Source organism: Tachysurus vachellii, chromosome 21 (genome assembly GCF_030014155.1).
Source record: "Tachysurus vachellii isolate PV-2020 chromosome 21, HZAU_Pvac_v1, whole genome shotgun sequence".
In the NCBI taxonomy this organism is placed as follows: domain Eukaryota; kingdom Metazoa; phylum Chordata; class Actinopteri; order Siluriformes; family Bagridae; genus Tachysurus; species Tachysurus vachellii.
The window spans coordinates 14,888,632-14,907,105 of NC_083480.1; the positions used below are offsets into that span (position 1 = coordinate 14,888,632).

The window sequence follows — 18,474 nt, forward strand, 5'->3', positions numbered from 1 at the left end:
GCTTTTAGAGTAATGTTTACTCTACACAGTGATTTATTTAGCACTTGCCAAGCCACATAACATAAACCTAGCATAACAAACACTATTTCTCACTGTTTATTACTATTATTAGTTAAATAATCTAGCCAGCTAGATCACTGCTAATAAACTTCCTCAAATATGTCACAGGTAGCAAACAGTAACAAGACACAAGCAAAAATACTAGCTAGCTTAAATCAAGCTAATATCCTTTTGCATTAACCTGCAACTATGCCACGCTAGTTTACTAGCTGTTAACTAAACAGCAAAATATTTGAAGGAATTGTCAGAATTGTCTTTATTTTACTTTTACTATTTTACATTTTTACAATACAGCTTCTGCAGCTAAGTTTCTATTTACCTCATTGTCTTGTGTATGAATTAGCGCTTTGCTAGCATATTTAATCGAACTTGTGTAATCAGAATCATACTCGAGGGATAAGTTAAATTATAAATCATATTTTTTGGTTCAGTGAAACTTTAAATACATCGGTTCTACTTGTGAGTGGGACAAAATCAATATGCTATTAAGCTCAGGGATTTTTTTTTTTCACGCTGTGGTTCATCTCGACACAGGGTTTGGCTAAATCTAAAGCAATGTACGTCTGAACTGGACCATAACTTTGAATTGCCTCCTGCTTTTATTCCTTTTTTATGACACTGTCCTTTGCTTCCTGCATTAATTAAACATGTGGGAAGACTTTGCTCATTGCAGCCTACAAAACACTGTTGGGTTTTTATGGCATTATTTATTTACTTAACAGATGCCTTTTATTCAGTAGCTGAACGCAGAGCGACGTGAGGCATGGCAACAGACTAAACAGGGAGAGAATGATAAAAAGGCCAAGTTACAGCACAGAGGAGAACACCGGGTGTGGATTTAAAGGTTTCCAGACATCGGATAGAAAGAAAGAAACAGCGATTGTAAATATGTACATATCGGTCACTAACATATTTGCCGACAAGCCCTTGGACTGTTTAGAATTATTGTTTTAATTCCCTTCAATTATGCACAGACATTTTTGACAGGTGTGTACGTCAAAATCTCTGCTGTAGACCAAAGATTCTCCAACTTGCTGGAGCCAGACAGACAGGCAGACGGGGAGAAAGGAAGGAAGAAAGGACAAGAAAGAAAGGAAAAAAATACAAGAAAGAAAGAAAGAAAGAAAGAAAGATGTAACAGTGCAAAAAAGGAGAAAAAAGACAAGCGGGCATTATGAAAAAGAAAACAGAAGGAAGGAAGGAAGTAAGGAAGGAAGGAAGGAAGGAAGAAAGGACAAAAAAGAAAGACTGACAGAGAAAGAAAGAAAGAAAGAAAGAAAGAAAGAAAGAAAGAAAGAACGAAAGAAAGAACGAAAGAAAGATGTAACAGTGCAAGAAAGGAGAAAAAAGACAAGCGGGCATTATGAAAAAGAAAACAAAAGGAAGGAAGGAAGGACAAAAAAGAAAGACTGACAGAAAAAGAAAGAAAGAAAGAAAGAAAGAAAGAAAGAATGAAAGAAAGAAATCTGAATAAAATCTTTACATGTTCATTCATTTGTTTCGATGTCTTAAACACACACACACACACACACACTTGTCTTTGTGAGGACCTTCTATCAAGAAAGTGATGAATTCAGCTGATTAATGCTATGCATATACATAACTTTAACCCTAAACATAACCTTAGGAATCAACTGAAAACATTGCTATCTTATTACTCACACACACACACACACACACACACACACACACACACACACACACACACACACAGGACATGAACAGGACAATTAGAAAGAGGTGTTTATTGGGCAGAGCAACCATATAATTTTCAACCTAATGAGGGAATTTCTGCAGAGTCTAGTGTTAGTCACACCCCAAACACATACACACACACTCTCATATTTTGGGTGAAGCTCAGCTCAGTGTGTGAACCCTAAACACCACAGAGCTTCAGCAGACTCTAAATAGCATGGCATTGCCAAATATCTGACCTCTGACCTGGGCTAATTTGCAGCACAATAAAACACAAAAGCTGAAAAGAACTGAGAACAAGAAGGGAAATGCCTCCTCAGAGAGGGAATTTTTACACATCCATAACTTCCAAGATGTTTCCAGAGGAAAAGCCATTGCATTTCTCAGTAAGCTGAACATCACCGCAAATATTTGGTGATTCATAAAAACAGTCAGTTAACAGTCTAACAAGTCTTCCGGGTGACTGGTCGAATCAATGAATTGGATTTAATCCAAATCTCAAAAATTACAATTGTGGAATGAGACATGACAAAGACCTTCAATGCTGAACATGTACACGATAAAATAAAAAATTCTGGGAAAAAGAGTTAAAGCAATGCCCATGAACGCGGTCCTCCACATGATTGGAAGTTCATCCCAGACCCAAGACTACAGAACAATAAACAGCATGAACACCAGTATTAAAAATCAAAGTCTCTTCCACTTCCCATGTCTCGTTTTACTTTAATGGGCATTTGCACAGGCTTGGGGAACGCCCTCCTCCTGCACTTTCAGAAAGAAAACCCAGGGGCATGTGGAGCCATGCCAGACTCTGGCTCAAACCGCTCGTGTTTTCCTTCTGCCAAAAAGCTGCACACCTGAGCTATGGCTTTTTCGCACTTCCAGCCAAAGCGAAGCAGCCGGAGGCAGCTCTAAACGTGTGTTTCATTTCATTTTATTTCATTTCATTCATGCACAACTCTCTGGCAACATGCGCCGTACTGTATGTGCTCGATTGCACCAGGCAGGTTTACAGCATATACAGACAGATATTATGAGATATGATCTGCTGCTACGACACTACACGCCTGCCTGGATGTGTCCGTCCCTGCAGGTCTCGGACCGCTTTACACTATCACCTCAGATAACCGATATCTCACATCAAAGATTGTCGTGGCTTGATCTGAGCATTCCAGTCCTCTGATTTATTCTTAATGCATAAAACATGAATTCAGACTTGCAATGAATACTAACTAAAGCTTGTCATTCACACAAACCTATTAAAGCCTCACTTGATCTTGTCCATGCTGTAAACATGGACAAGAAGGTAGAGAACAATACCTGCACTCACCAACACAAACACTCAGAGCTCTCTTTGCCTTCTGCTATGTTACCCAAAACAGAAATATTTCCAAAAATATCTTCCTGAACTTTCATAACATTGCTTCCAGACATCAGGAACAATAAGTCTTACTCCAGTCTCTCTTTTTTCCCCAGATTAAAGAACTCTATCACTGCTGTATAATGTAGTTTCTACAATTTAGGCAATACAATTTTCTACAATGGGGGGCACGGTGGCTTAGTGGTTAGCACGTTCGCCTCACACCTCCAGGGCCGCCTTGTGTGTGTGGAGTTTGCATGTTCTCCCCGTGCCTCTGGGGTTTCCTCCGGGTACTCCGGTTTCCTCCCCATTCCAAAGACATGCATGGTAGGTTGATTGGCATCTCTGGAAAATTGTCCATAGTGTGTGATTGTGTGAGTGAATGAGTGTGTGTGTGTGCCCTGCGATGGGTTGGCACTCCGTCCAGGGTGTATCCTGCCTTGATGCCCGATGACGCCTGAGACGCCTGACGCCACAGGCTCCCCGTGACCCGAGATAGTTCGGATAAGCGGTAGAAGATGAATGAATGAATGAATTTTCTACAATTTCTAGATAACTAATTTAAGGTTTCCGCTAAAAAGTCTTTACAGTCTTTAACACTGTAATATTCATAGCTGTAGTATCTTTTCTCTAACTGTTCTACGTTTTCATGCTTTCTCAGGTCTCTCTTTTAAATGTTTGTGAACTTCTTGTTGTTGGCCTACTTCTGCCTGAAGTCCCCATCATTTAGAGGTCACTGGATGTTGTCACACAGGCTAGACAGACTGGAGATACTGGGGTTGCTGTGGATCGCTTAGAAACCATGGAGATGCCTCTGGACTAAAGTTGATACGATCTGTTTTTCACACAATTTTCCGTCAATGAACGTTTATACATTGAAGTGATATACAGTACGGTATTTGACAGACACCTTTATCCAGAGTGACTTGCTCTGGAGCTCAGCAGTGGTGAAATGATGGACCTGGGAATTGAACTCACAACCTTCAATCAACATGCCGACACTTTACTCACTAGGCTACCACATCCCCCATGAACAATAACGTCTTCATAGGGAAATCATTTCTAATCACACTCTCTGGTGTCACCCAGATGAGGATGAGGTTCCTTTTTGAGTCTCTCATGGTTTCTTCTTCATGTCATCTCAGGGAAGTTTTCCCTCACCACCGTCACCTCAGGATTGCTCATTAGGGATCAATTTAAAACGTATCATTTATATCCTGAATTTATATATTTCTGTAAAGCTGCTTTGTGACAATATCCACTGATAATGACACGAATTCTAGGGTTTATAATGATAACAGTGGTTCTGCTGTTTAAGAGCAATCTTATCTATCTTATCTGATTTATTTAGTCTGCTATGTAAAAGAGTGTCAAATCACACACATCATATCTTCATAAACGACCTTGCTTGCGATCTCTCCTCGTGCTCTTCATGCGGTTTACCTCACGCACGCCTTCTAACAAACAAAAAAACATCCAAAGCAACAAGAAACTCTCCATCTCCAGATGAAGAGAAGAAGTTCATGGAGCTCTTGTCCCACAGCTAGCCATCTCCTTCCCCTGCTCCACACCCTGATTTACACACAACAGCATACTGTCTACACATGACCTGTCATAAATTTTAACCGCAACCTTATGAGAATTACGAGGCTGTTTTCCAAACAAGGCTACTCCTACTCAGAGTTAAACCACACACACACACACACACACACATCTGCACCATTTCAGGGCTACGTTTGTAAAGCATTTCTGTACATGTCGCTTGACCTTACAGAGCTAGCTTAAAAAATTACCCTGATCCTGACATCTATGCTATGACATCATTGGGATTCAAACAAACATTTCAATGTTTTTTGTAGCTACCTTTGTTAGCCTGATAATATGGGTTTTTTTTGTTGGTGGTGTTTTTTTTCTTCGTTTTTTTAATTCTGTTGTTATCCAAAAAACATGTTCTTGTGAGTGAGTAGGTACTAAGGAAACAGTTAGACTCCTTGCACAACCTTCTGGCTAATCAGATGTAAGAATTCAGCAACTGCTGTTGTGTAAATGTCATTAATTAACATGATACAACGTCATTCAGTGTCTAAAGACAACAAATGTAGGTCTACGGTGTCTTGAGTCTCATGTTGTATTGTGTTGCACATTTTCCACTTGTTAAACTTTTCCAGCACTGGAAAGAAAATAAAAAATGCTACCAGAGAAGCCATACAAACAATTCGCTTTTTCATTCATTGCTGTGTGTAAAAGAAAAAAAAAAAAAAAGAAAACAAAAAAAAAGTCAAATGTCCCTAGTTGACATTTCTGGTGTTTCAAACCAGTCCACCAATTTCCAGTGAAGTGCATAAAGTAAATACAAAAAATCTGTTGTTTTCAAGAAGTGTGTCATCATCAAGGCTGAATCTGCTTCAAGTTATCTCTGACTGTCAGTTACAAAAAGAGGCATTCATGATCCTCTGCTACCTCCTCCTCTTCCTCCTCCTCTTCCTCCTCCTTTTTTCTTCTTAAGCACATTTCCATATAATTTAATCCTTAAAACTGGATGAAGCCCTGGAGTTAATCGAGAGCTTGGATAATAGACGAGCTGGAGATGTTATGGTGCCAGCAGGTGGTGCGGTGGTGTGTGTGTGTGTTTGTGTGTGTGTGTGTGTGTGTATGACAACTAGGGCACGGTTACATGTCTTTTTCACTCTGCACTTTACTCTCTTGGTGTTTACTCAGCACGAGGGTACCAGACTGCATTTACAGTGGAAACCCCTGAAGCTCTCAGCATCAGATACTATCCACTCACACACCATCACACTCTATCCCACTCACTCCCATCATGCAAAGCATCACAAACACAAATTTCACTCAGCAGACTGCAAAATCTCCCAAAAATCAAAAAGAATGGTTCTGTTATTCACAGACTCATACAGCGCTGATGTAAGACTCAGAAACACAGAGAAGACTGTCAGTGTTCACATCTCATCAGATGAACCAGGAGTCTTGCATTGTCGCTTCTGTTCAGAACTGTGGACTGTTCAGCAATTTAGACGTCAGTATTCCATCAGATGCTGACAGGAGATCGGTTCAGCTGAGTGATTCAGTTCAGGAAGAAAATAAAACTCACACACTTTAACTGTGTTTTTTTTTTGTTGTTGTTGTAGAACTTTAAGGCCCATATATTCTGTAGAACCCTAAGCCCCTATATTCTGTAGAACCCTAAGCCCCTATATTCTGTAGAACCCTAAGCTACTATATTCTGTAGAATAAAGCTACTATATTCTGTAGAACCCTAAGCCCCTATATTCTTTAGAACCCTAAGCCCATATATTCTGTAGAACCCTAAGCTACTATATTCTGTAGAACCCTAAGCCCATATATTCTGTAGAACCCTAAGCCCCTATATTCTGTAGAACCCTAAGCTACTATATTCTGTAGAACCCTAAGCCCATATATTCTGTAGAACCCTAAGCCCCTATATTCTGTAGAACCCTAAGCCACTATATTCTGTAGAACCCTAAGCCCATATATTCTGTAGAACCCTAAGCCCCTATATTCTGTAGAACCATAAGCCACTATATTCTGTAGAACCCTAAGCCCCAATATTCTGTAGAACCCTAAGCCACTATATTCTTTAGAACCCTAAGCCCATATATTCTGTCGAACCCTAAGCCCCTATATTCTGTAGAACCATAAGCCACTATATTCTTTAGAACCCTAAGCCCATATATTCTGTAGAACCCTAAGCCCCTATATTCTGTAGAACCCTAAGCCCCTATATTCTGTAGAACCCTAAGCCCCTATATTCTGTAGAACCCTAAGCCCCTATATTCTGTAGAACCCTAAGCCCCTATATTCTGTAGAACCCTAAGCCCATATATTCTGTCGAACCCTAAGCCCCTATATTCTGTAGAACCATAAGCCACTATATTCTTTAGAACCCTAAGCCCATATATTCTGTAGAACCCTAAGCCCCTATATTCTGTAGAACCCTAAGCCCCTATATTCTGTAGAACCCTAAGCCCCTATATTCTGTAGAACCCTAAGCCCCTATATTCTGTAGAACCCTAAGCCCCTATATTCTGTAGAACCCTAAGCCCCTATATTCTGTAGAACCCTAAGCCCCTATATTCTGTAGAACCCTAAGCCCCTATATTCTGTAGAACCCTAAGCCCCTATATTCTGTAGAACCCTACCCAGTAAAGTTCTATTAGAGCACAATTAGACCCTATTCTATGTAAACACCTATGAGACCCTAATGAGACACTTAAGGTTCTGTGTATAACTTTACAACCCTACTGTCTGTAGAACCCCACCACTAAAGTTTAAAGCTTGAAATGAAGTTACTATTTATATCTAACATTTATCCCTAATAAAGGAAAAACTCCCTAAGATGATACGAGGAAGAAACCTTGAGTGGAACCAGACTCTTCCTCATTTGTGTGATAATGTCAATGTAAATAATGTCCTTTCTACAACAGTTTCAGGAACTAATGAGGAACTAAACAGGAACTAATGAGTCAGCGTAATTTCTGAGTTCACCACAGACCCAAAACTAACTCCTTCCTGCCGAATTCTGCCATTGAATCGGACTTTATGCTAACTTGCGTACATGAGCTAACCTTTCTTTTGGATCAGGGAAGTTGATCTTTAATCCCTGACTTTTTTTAATGGATTAAGCAGACCATATCACATCCAGCATCCTTTCTGCTTCAAAAAATTGGCTTTTCTGTTGTAGTTTCTGCTGTGTGTCATGTATCATCATCCCAAAAGTCAAAAATCATAAACACTACAGTTAAATTTAACCCTTGTATGTTGTTCGGGTCTGTGGGACCCGTATTCATAAACATCAATAGTTTTGAAAAACTTTGCTTCCTTGTAAATTTGTTGATTTTTTTCCACTCATAATGATTCAATTTGTTTTTCTGTTTTTTATTACATTTTATTAAAAACCAACAAAAAACGAGTTAAAAAAATGTGATGTAATAAAGGTAAAGGGCAAATATTAACCATATACTGTATGCTGTTTATCTTGTAATTGGGATGAAGTAAACATTCATTCATTCATCTTCTACCACTTATCCGAGCTACCTCGGGTCACGGGGAGCCTGTGCCTATCTCAGGCGTCATCGGGCATCAAGGCAGGATACACCCTGGACGTAGTGCCAACCCATCGCAGGGCACACACACACTCTTATTCACTCACGCAATCACACACTATGGACAATTTTCCAGAGATGCCAATCAACCTACCATGGACCGGGGGAGGAAACCGGAGTACCCGGAGGAAACCCCCGAGGCACGGGGAGAACATGCAAACTCCACACACACAAGGCGGAGGCGGGAATCAAACCCCGACCCTGGAGGTGTGAGGCGAACGTGCTAACCACTAAGCCACCGTGCTCCCTGAAGTAAACATCTGTAGAGTATTTTTACGTAAAATTTTTGATTGTGTTGAATTAAAAACCCTAAAATGCAGCGGGTCCAGCAGACCCACGAACACTGGCTGAGTAACACAAATACGAACACCATACAAGGGTTAGGTTATAGATCTAAAGTGACATTGTAAAAGGAAGAATATTTGTCTATCTAGGAAACGAGTCGAGTCAAACCCTCAGATACAGTATGACAATGATTTACAGCCAATGGTCTTTGGTCCGGTCATCATCATGACAGATCAGAAGAATCAAGACGGCATGACTTAAACATCAACATCAACATCCTGAGCTGTTTCATTGCTGACACCCTCTCATGTTCCATATGACTTCCTGCCTTTTATGTGTTTTCATATCGTTTGGTGTGCCTTGAACCACAGTATAAAGAGAACAGCAGTGTGTCTGCATGTGCAGTTCACCCCCCGGCGTCCACTCCAGCGGCTCAGCAGGAGGACGCGATCGCTACAGCAGAACAATCTCTGATGACTGATGTAAGAGTGTGAGAGGTTGTTTAAGTTCAGCTTCAACTCACTTCAACTTCAGGAGCGATTAAAAAAAAGCCTCAGTTCCCTTCATGTATGAGACACCTGCAGGGGACAACCAAAAGCACCGATTTTCCACAAACAATTTTGCCACTCAAGCGCTGCACTGAGTACAGTACGCTGCCAAAAGGGAATTCCCATCGATACGTGCAGCGTCGTCCAAGTCGAGACATCGTCTATGTTTGCACGACCTGAGACCCTGGAAATCTACAAGACCTACTACAGCTTCCAAAAAAACAGACTGGGTGTTTTTGGAAGAGGCAATTTTGCCTCTGTGGACCAGATGTTTATACAACTACTTGTAGATTATACAGAGGCGCCGCTTGAAGCTGGTGAATGTTGAATGTTGGCGAATGTTATCTATGCATACGATATATGCTGGTAGGCTTCCAGCTCATTACCAAATAAAAAAAAAAACAGAGCGCTGAGTTCCAGCGCAACAGGGAGGTCGGCTCAAAGAAGGGAAATGCTTAGCAGTCCCATTAGAAAGCATATCCCACAGGTCTAACCAGTAGCATTTATCCTATCCTCCCATCACTTTCTTCTCTGACACATTTGCTTATATAGAGAGGGATCAAAGAGAGAACGTTCTCTGGTGGAGACCATGTGAAACGGCAGGATCACGCGCTTGAATTCCTCTCTGCTTTTTGGACAGGATGCTGAATTCTGACATGAAAGAGCATGCAAAATAAAGCGAATGCTTGAATGCTTGTAGAATGCTGTTTTTCCCCCAACATGGGTTGTGATGATAAATGTGTAGTTACATACAAGCAGCCAACTTTCACAGGTTTAAATGTATCTGTGCTAATTATAATCGATCTCTGATAACACCCTAAAACACCCAGCTAACATGTTGGCCTCGGTCACCCTGTGCCAATTTAAAACACAATGCGGTAATTTGCAAAAGTTTTGCAACACCCTTGGACACCCTTGCCAATGTTTTCTTACCATCATTCATCCTCAATAAGCACTTTATCTTGATCAATGTAGCAGTGGATCTGGATCCCGTCCCTGGATGTGAGGCAGGAACAGATCCCAAGACACACACATTCACATCTACAGGCAATAAAAGTATCTAATCCGCCAACAGGTATCAATTTGGACAGTGGGGGAAAGCAGGGAATCTGGAGGAACCCGCATGAGACAGGAAATACATACTGTACAAAAGTCGCTGATATGGCTTGATGACTTACTAAATTAAAATACAAACTCAAACATTAGATATTTCTGTGGAAACTAAAGCACAGTTACAAAAGCTGACTGAAAATCTGAACCATTAAACAGGTGTGTGCCAAAAGTTGAATACGCTTCCAGTTGATACACACTTCCAGTTATCTTTGTGCATTTTTACCCTTTATGCTGGATCTAAGTGTGCACCCAACACCCCCGACACCCCCCCTCCTTCCCCCCCGGGGCTCTAAATTAACTGATGATAGAATTAAAATTTACAGCAATACATCAGGACTGATTTTGTCCCTCTGAATGAACATCATTATTTCTTTGTAGCTTGAAGCAGGGGTGCCAAAACTTTTGCATCCAAAATGATTAATATATACACAAAAAGATAAAGTTGATCATTAATTTGACACTTGAAAATGATAATCATACCTGAGATAAGATATATTGATTTTCCGGGGGGGGGGGGAAGCAAATCGCATGAATAGGAAAATATGTTAAAATAAAAAAAAGAAGAATCCGCTAGTTTCAAATTAAAATGCAAATGTGCAAATCTCGATCATGTGTGGCAGTAGGAGAAAGAAAGAGCAGTTTAGTCATAGAATAAATAGTATATATTAGGTATCAGCAACATTCTCTCTCTCTGTCTCTTAATGTCATTTGTCACATAGCTGTGAAAAAAAATAATAAATTAGCAAGATAACATTAATTGTTAACTGAACCACTGCATTCTTTCAAAAAAAAAAGCACATCACAAAAGACCCGTCCAGAATTGAATGATTTCCGTTCTGTCCTGGTCGTTGACGTACTGACACGAATGAAGGATGACTGATGAGTGAAGGCCACAGTGAAACATTTTAAATCTGTTTTGGAGATGTTCAGTAGAGCTCAAGTCATTTGAGTGTCTTGATTCAATTGTTTGTACAAATTGATTTATTAATGATTGATTCACAAATCAGAATATAAAATATTGTTGGCTGCATATTTCCTAAGCTAACCTACACACACACACACACACACACACACACACATATCTATATAACAAACCAAACTTATAAAAAGCTCAAGTTTTGAAGTGTAATAGAATATTCCTGGGTTTAGCAAAAGTTAGACCTCTTAATAACAAGCAAATTGAACTACATATGCATACAGCTTGACTAGTAGAGACAAACAAAAGTATAAATGCACTTAACACTTTAGAGTAAAAAAAAAAAAGGCAACACAAAAATATCAGTCACACAACATATTAGAAGCTTAAAAAATATATCATTCGCAATCAGATTTGAAACTCAAGCAACTCAATAATCAGTAATATAGCATTAATTCTCTGCATTATTAATTATGTCAGAATCCTCAATCAGGTACAACAAGCTTGTGTTTTACAAATGTGTGTGCGTGTGTGTGTGTGTGTGTGTGTGTGTGTGTGTGTGTGTGTGTGTGTGTGTGTGTTGGATGGACGGTTTGCACGATTACATATAGTGTCAGTTGCAAAGGAGAGCATTATTTATCCCTGTACTTTATACAGTTTCCATCAATTCTAACTGCCCCACCAACACCTTATTCCCAGGATACCCTCTTAGACCCCGTTACCCCCTGATAGAAACATATTCAAACTACCCAGGTGTAACTACCCAGAAGCGCACTTTACTCCTTGCTCTTTACAGCTATACACGTTACCTCATTAGTTGCTTTCCCCATGTAACATTCAACCCCCAAATCACTTCACCCTTATTTTCCAACAAACACACACACACACACACACACACACACACACACACACACACACACACTTTACTTTACTCCTTTTCCCCGTCTGCGCAACTTTACCCATCTGCTCTGCTACTTTACCAGCATGCGTTGTGGCGGTGTGTAAAATGATGAGGAGAGCCAGAAACACTCTCTCTTCTCTCCCCTTCTCTTCTCGGTTCATGTTGAACAGTTCAAAGTTCCAGGCAGAAGACGCGTTGATTACACTGAAGCCATGCGGCGTTGAAGAAAAAAAAAAAGACAAGCGCGCAAAGTTACGGTGAAGCCCTGCGCTAAGTTGAAGACAGAGGGTCCGGTTTAGAAGTGTCCTCGTTCCCAAAGTGTCTTGGCTGCACTGTCTCCCTCTCCATCAAGCTTCTCTCTCTCTCTCTCTCTCTCTCTCTCTCTCTCTCTCTCTCTCTCTCTGATGCGCACTTGTGCTCCCTCCCCAAAACTTTCCCTCCTCTCTCATCTCCTCCCACGGAGACTGAGGATGAGAAGAGGGTCATATTGCATCCTTAAGTCCTAGTGATTATTTAATGCCTGTACATCCAACAGACATGACGTGTCCATATGATGATTTAGATCTTTGTCCTAGATCTCGTGTAAGAGAAGTATGTTGTAGCAAATAACAGAACAACCTACAGTACAAGACGGGTCACTTTATCACTTTATTGGTAAATGTTTTAATAAAGTTAATGCACAAACCATGTTGCCTTTAGTTTTGCCTCTAGCCATGATATTAAAACCATTAAGTGATTAACGTTGATTAGATCATTAAAGTGAAATTCATCAAGAAGTGGAATATATTAGGCAGCGAGTGAATGGTCAGTTCTAGAAGTGGATGCGTTTGAAGCAGAAAAATAGGCAAGTGTAAAGATCTGAGCGATTTTAAACAGGAGCGAATCCAATAGTTTCAAAATTCCCCAAATCTCAATCTGATGGATCATCTGTGGGATGCAACTAACAGGATTTACAGGATCTGCTGCTAACATCTTGGTGCCAGATACCACAGCACACCTTCAGAGGTCTTGTAGAGTGCATGACTGATGATTCAGAGCATTTTTGGTGACACAAACAGTTTTAATGTTATGAATAAACCATAAGTCCATTTTATATCTACTGTACGCGGCATGCATCCTTTTAGATTGTTCTAGATAGAAAATACTGTATGTCAGCTTCATTAACTGCAAATGAAGTAAAAATAAAATGTTTGCACCTTCTTACACATGTATTTATGTATTATAGCATAAAAAGAAAAAAAAAAACTTCCAGGAAATAAAAATGAAGTGAAGTGAACAATAACTGCGAGATGATATAAAACCTGACACAGTGTCCGCTTGTTGAACTTTAACCCCTTTGGTCGCTGGGAGCAGGGAATCCTAGAATGGTGGAATGGTGAGAAGGCAGCAGGAGAGCATGGAGGTTATCTATCCCATCACTCCGTCTCTCTAACTCACCGTGTCTCTGCACTTCTGCAACAGGAACATGACATTGTTATCACTTAAAGCCATCTTTCTTGATGGACTGCAGACTGGGGAAAGTTACCTAGAAAAATGAGCCCTTATCCATACATGGACTGGCAGCATTGAGGACAGCAGGATTACACACACTCCTCTTTTGGCTGCTCGTCACTGAAGGAGTGTATATCAGCTGCAGGGACTCGAAGTTGCACAAGAGAAGAGAGAGATAAGCAAACTATAAATAAATATATAACATTATATTCTTCTCCTCTCTCTCTCTCTCTCTCTCTCTCTCTCTCTCTCTCTCTCTCTCTCTCTCTATATATATATATATATATATATATATATATATATATATATATATATATATAGGGGGGCACAGTGGCTTAGTAGTTAGCACGTTCACCTCACACCTCCAGGGTTGGGGGTTCGATTCCCCCCTCCGCCTTGTGTGTGTGGAGTTTGCATGTTCTCCCCGTGCCTCGGGGGTTTCCTCCGGGTACTCCGGTTTCCTCCCCTGGTCCAAATACATGCATGGTAGGTTGATTGGCATCTCTGGAAAATTATCTCTAGTGTGTGATTGCGTGAGTGAATGAGAGTGTGTGTGTGCCCTGTGATGGGTTGGCACTCCGTCCAGGGTGTATCCTGCCTTGATGCCCGATGACGCCTGAGATAGGCACAGGCTCCCTGTGACCCGAGGTAGTTTGGATAAGCGGTAGAAAATGAATGAATGAATGTATATATATATATATATATATATATATATATATATATATATATATATATATATATATATATATATATATATATTCTTTCTATATTTTTATATTTTATAGTATTCTTAGAAATTATATATACATATATATATAAAATTTTAGATTGACTTTTAGACTTTTAGATGATAAAAGTCTTGATAAAAGTTCTTGATAACATGCAGCTGTGCGACATCAACACTGTTCTGATATCCTGAGAGTTTAGTGGCTGTTCTGTCTGTGTTTATTCTTTCTTTAGCCCTAACGCAAAGGTTATAAAAGGTGATTTTATTGGTTTGTTTGCAATTCACATGACATCACAGTACGTCTTTTAAGGAAGAAACATTGTTTTGAGAACAGTTACAGAGAGAGAGAGAGAGAGAGAGAGAGAGAGAGAGAGAGAGAGATGATTTTTTTCCCCATTAGACTTGAAATGCCCCTGATTACTTATGCATTGCTCACACTGATGATTTTTTACAGATCAGTGGTCGTTCTCCAGTTTTGTTGATGCAATTCATTGATAGCAAAGAAATGGAAAGGAAAAAAGTCCCTTTTGACAAACCACCTCTGTTATAAACCTTTCATAAATTTGAATCATAAACCAGGAGCCCAGCCACCAGGGTTCTATTGTGATGGTTAATTTTTTTTAATTTCTCCTCTGGGAGTCAGTGGAAATTTTGGCACTGGTTGTGTACTCAGTTGTGTTGTGTCTTTGTTTCTCTCACTTTGTTTTTATGTAGCATCATGGTCCTGGAGGAACTTTGTTTCATTTCCCTTCCCTTTCAGAAGAAATTCACAGTTGTAAAAACCAAAAACAACATTTGTGTCAGGGGGCACGGTGGCTTAGTGGTTAGCACATTCGCCTCACACCTCCAGGGTCGGGGTTCGATTCCTGCCTCCACCTTGTGTGTGTGGAGTTTGCATGTTCTCCCCGTGCCTCGGGGGTTTCCTCTGGGTACTCCGGTTTCCTCCCCCGGTCCAAAGACATGCATGGTAGGTTGATTGGCATCTCTGGAAAATTGTCCGTAGTGTGTGATTGCGTGAGTGTGTGTGCCCTGTGATGGGTTGGCACTCCGTCCAGGGTGTATCCTGCCTTGATGCCCAATGACACCTGAGATAGGCACAGGCTCCCCGTGATAGTTCGGATAAGCGGTAGAAAATGAATGAATGAACATTTGTGTCAATGGCGAGTTGCACGAATGATTTAGCTCCGTTAAAGATTTGATCGTTCATACTGTAGGACTTAAAGATCCAAAATGGATGAAGAGCTACTGTTAGCAACATGAGATTTGGAATTTTTGGTATTTGTAAAAATATTTACTTCGTGAACTGATTATAAATGAATTCAATAAATTAAACACAAGGTACACTTTTACACTGGACCATCTCTATACCCTCACCAGGTTGCTGGAGGGTTCATGGGAGTTTGCCCAACCAGTCCACATGTGCTTTGTGGATCTGGAGAAGGCATTCGACTGTGTCCCTCGTGGTGATCTGTGGGGGGTGCTCTGGGAGTATGGGGTCCGGGGCCCTCTGCTAAGGGCTGTTCGGTCCCTATATGACCGGAGCAGGAGTTTGGTTCGCATTGCCAGCAGTAAGTCAGACTTGTTCCCGGTGCATGTTGGACTCCGGCAGGGCTGCCCTTTGTCACCGGTCCTGTTCATTATTTATATGGACAGGATTTCTAGGCGCAGTCAGGGGCCGGAGGGAGTCCGGTTTGGGGACCACGGGATTTCATCTCTGCTTTTTGCAGATGATGTTGTCCTGTTGGCTTCTTCAAATCAGGACCTTCAGCGTGCACTGGGACGGTTTGCAGCCGAGTGTGAAGCGGCAGGGATGAGAATCAGCACCTCCAAGTCCGAGGCCATGGTTCTCAGCCGGAAAAGGGTGGCTTGTCCCCTTCGGGTTGGTGGAAAGCTCCTGCCTCAAGTGGAGGAGTTTAAGTATCTTGGGGTCTTGTTCACGAGTGAGGGAAGGATGGAGCGGGAGATCGACAGGCGGATCGGTGTATCTTCTGCAGTGATGCGGTCGATATACCGGTCTATTGTGGTGAAGAAAGAGCTGAGCCGCAAGGCGAAGCTCTCTATTTACCAGTCGATCTACGTTCCTACCCTTACCTATGGTCATGAGCTTTGGGTCATGACCGAAAGGACAAGATCCCGGATACAGGCGGCCGAAATGAGTTTCCTCCGCAGGGTGGCTGGGCGCTCCCTTAGAGATAGGGTGAGGAGCTCGGTCACTCGGGAGGAGCTCAGAGTAGAGCCACTGCTCCTCCACATCGAGAGGAGTCAGCTGAGGTGGCTCGGGCATCTGTTCCGGATGCCTCCTGGACGCCTCCCTGGGGAGGTGTTCCGGGCATGTCCAACCGGGGGGGACTATGTCTCTTGGCTGGCCTGGGAACGCCTCGGTATTCCCCCGGAGGAGCTGGAGGAAGTGTCTGGGGAGAGGGAAGTCTGGGTGTCCCTGCTCAGACTGCTGCCCCCGCGACCCGGCCCCGGATAAGCGGTAGAAGATGGATGGTACACTTTTAGCTGAGTTACTGGATTAGATGGCAAACCTTTATTTATTTTTTTATTTTGTGGAGTTTATTATAAAATTAGCTGTAAGCTTCCTTAAAAACCTTTTTACCCAGTTTTAATATAAGAAAGCTAAAAATCTGCGTTTTTAAGGAATCAAGTCTAACACTTCAATTGAGCTGCTGTGTGTTTAGTCCCAATTTGCTCCCAAATTCATATTTCTAGAGTCATTTTTTTTTTTGCTCTGTAAACTTTTAAAACTTTGCTAGCAAAATCCTGCAGTTTCAGTTTCAGGCCAACGAGATGCTCACAAGGCAATTCTCTAATTGAGAACATTCTGATTGAGTGATAACATCCCTGTAACCCAGGCTAGGAAGGTACTGTTAAGATGGGTCAAAAGGCCATTAAGAATGTATCTGGATCTCCCAGGGGTGGAACAAGACTATGGGAAAGCTATAGAAACCACTTTGGAAGACACACGGGACATGAGACCCATCCAGTCCTACAATCCCTCCTTTTATTCCTTCATTTTGCAGTCCACACTCACCCGAATTTGCTCCGCTGCAGGGATGGATTAACTGTGAAAGCATTCAAAGTGTAACTCTTTACAGGAAATGGCTGCTAGTCAAGATACACAGGCTTCAAGGCAAAGGGTCAATGACAAATCATGTTTAGTAGGCGTAATAAAAAGCGCATGTGTGTACAATAGTGTGGATTCTTGCAAAACAACATTTTTTTGTAAGGTAATAACATCTGCACAGGATATTGAAGATGATTGTGGAAAAGCTCAAACTAGCAATTTCAGTTTCGTATTTTTGGCAAACACCTTTGGAGCTATGTTACTGTATTTGACGAGAAAGTTACTATCAATAGTTCCAGAAATAACGGTCATAATGTTAAAATAAATAATGTTTTAAAAACAAAAAAAGAAAAGACAAAGAGACACAAGTGAATGAAGGCTCCTAGAAGCTTTGAACCTGCACCCATCCATAAATAACGTCTCTGTAATGTTCTAATAACATCAAATGGAATAATGTTAATAGGATGTTAGATGCAGACATATATTGAGGAGAGAGTGTTCAAAGTTATTAAAGTATTGCAGTAACAGTGTAGAGATAGTGAAAAAATGTATTGGAACAATTGACATGATTGTTCAATATTTTTTTGAAAGCAAATGTTCCTGAAATCATAAACTTTAGGAAATGTTCTGCTGAACAGAACGATAACATTCCAGAATTCATGTTTGTTCAAGGGGGGCACGGTGGCTTATTGGTCAGCACATTCGCCTCACACCTCCAGGGTCGGGGTTCGATTCCCGCCTCAACCTTGTGTGTGTGGAGTTTGCATGTTCTCCCCGTGCCTCGGGGGTTTCCTCCGGGTACTCCGGTTTCCTCCCCCGGTCCAAATACATGCATGGAAAAATTGTGTGTTTTTGCGTGAGTGAATGAGTGTGTGTGTGTGCCCTGCGATGGGTTGGCACTCCTTCCAGGGTGTATCCTGCCTTGATGCCCAGTGATGCCTGAGATAGGCACAGGCTCCCCGTGACCCGAGGTAGTTCGGATAAGCGGTAGAAGATGAATGAATGAATGTTTGTTTAATAAGACATTGTTGCTTTGCGGTTTAAATCGTACCTTCGGAGTTGGTGGTTCAAAGGGGTTTTCTCCGGGTTCTTTGGTTTCCTCCCCAGTACAAAGACTGCTGAATGGCATCTCTAAATTGTCTGTGTTGTTTGTTTGTGTGCTGGGAT

General features: G+C 41.3%; 1 protein-coding gene across 2 annotated transcripts in view; it reads right to left on the minus strand.

Annotated features, from left to right (window-relative positions):
- Window positions 1-12,365, minus strand: part of col5a3a (collagen, type V, alpha 3a) — a 92,973-nt gene extending 80,608 nt beyond the window's left edge. For both annotated transcript variants that reach the window (XM_060897129.1, XM_060897128.1), the window contains exon 1: window positions 12,099-12,365. In XM_060897129.1, coding sequence (XP_060753112.1) covers window positions 12,099-12,180 — 82 coding nt within the window. In that variant the 5' untranslated portion in view covers window positions 12,181-12,365. The remainder of the gene's footprint in view (window positions 1-12,098) is intronic.
- Between the last annotated feature and the right edge of the window lie 6,109 nt (window positions 12,366-18,474).